Below are 1,341 nucleotides of genomic sequence, written 5' to 3'. Positions count from 1 at the left end.
TCTTTATTCCTCACACCGTTGGACTTTGGAACAGCCTCCCAGAGGATGTCGTGCTATTGGAACTTAGAGAAGTTCAGCGAAAATGTGAAGCATTACTACCCTAATATTATTCTTCTTGCATTCTAATACATTTTATTATCGATTTATCTTTCTATTCATTCATTATTTTTTAATTTTTTTGATAAGGGGGGATCTCTTCTTTCCGTATTTCCTCTAAATTCTACATAATGAACACCATATTCTTTAGAAGCTTGAATTTCAAGTCAATGACCCCTTGGGCTGCTGGTTCCATATAAATAGCTTTCATCTACTGAATAATAATAATAATAATAATAATAATAATAATAATAATAATAATAATAATAATAATAATAATAAAGGAACCAACGTAGTTTATCTTCAGTAAAGCAAAGCAAAGCTCAGAATACCGACGAGTATGTTGCTTATTATTCACGAAGGCGTAATTCATCAAGGTACTCGCCCGAGGAACTCGAAGTCGAGGGTATAAAAGGGGCAAGCATACCAAACACCAGAGCATTATCTAGGTCCCTGTCCTGGTCTTAGCTCCTTCTTGGCCTGTCCCCCACTGCAAGATGAAGGTGAGTGCTGTCTTTCTTTCGTCTGGCAGGACTTCTTCGCCGTCTCTTTTGACCTCGAAGTCCTTTCGGGAGAAGTCCGATTGTAATTCTAGCTCTCTTTCTTGAAGGATCTACTTGGAATCATCTGATCATCATTTTATTGGCTTGATTCCAAGTGGAGTTTTTAGGGAATAAAGCTGAAGTCAAGTATACAGGGATATGCGCGGCTTTTATTGAACGCAGCAGAAACAGTGGTACGAGAATTGAAGGATATCAAGATATTTGGAATTTTTGTGATAATTTTATCAAGAGATGCAATATTTAGAGTGAACTGGTCCCATGCGTAAAAAAGCTATCTTTTGCTAACTGAAAAAGCTGGAACGGAGAAGTGATTTTGTTTTGGGAGCTCATAGATAATCCCGAAACTGATGTAGTTTGATGTACGTGAACTGAAATGTCCCAACATCGCTGATGTTGTTAGATCGATGCTGTTCAAGATGTTGATGTTGTTGTGGAAATGCGGAAATTTTCATTCACAAGTTAATAGTTGGGATTTAGTTTAGACATCAGAAATTAGCAAATGGAATCTCGACGCAATGTCATTAGGGATTACATTTCTGTTTACCAGCTCGTCAGAATGACCTTTAATGCCCCTTTGGCTCAAGCGTGACCACTCGTCTCGAAATGTTCTCTCTTATACTAATATGAACATTAACTTTTGGTGATCGTTTGCTGCAACACGGGAAGACTTCAACGGAAATCT

The 1,341-nt window shown here is 37.7% G+C and overlaps 1 protein-coding gene across 1 annotated transcript in view; it reads left to right on the top strand.

Annotated features, from left to right (window-relative positions):
- The first annotated feature begins 448 nt into the window (after window positions 1-448).
- Window positions 449-1,341, top strand: part of LOC135210803 (uncharacterized) — a 1,890-nt gene continuing 997 nt past the window's right edge. Inside the window, exon 1 of the mRNA XM_064243667.1 lies at window positions 449-599. Within this exon, the coding sequence (XP_064099737.1) occupies window positions 594-599 (6 nt within the window). The 5' untranslated portion in view covers window positions 449-593. The remainder of the gene's footprint in view (window positions 600-1,341) is intronic.

The sequence above is a fragment of the Macrobrachium nipponense genome, chromosome 4 (assembly GCF_015104395.2).
Source record: "Macrobrachium nipponense isolate FS-2020 chromosome 4, ASM1510439v2, whole genome shotgun sequence".
Taxonomy (NCBI): domain Eukaryota; kingdom Metazoa; phylum Arthropoda; class Malacostraca; order Decapoda; family Palaemonidae; genus Macrobrachium; species Macrobrachium nipponense.
The sequence above is the reverse complement of the archived record's forward strand: the minus strand, read 5'-3'. Positions and strand labels throughout refer to the sequence as shown.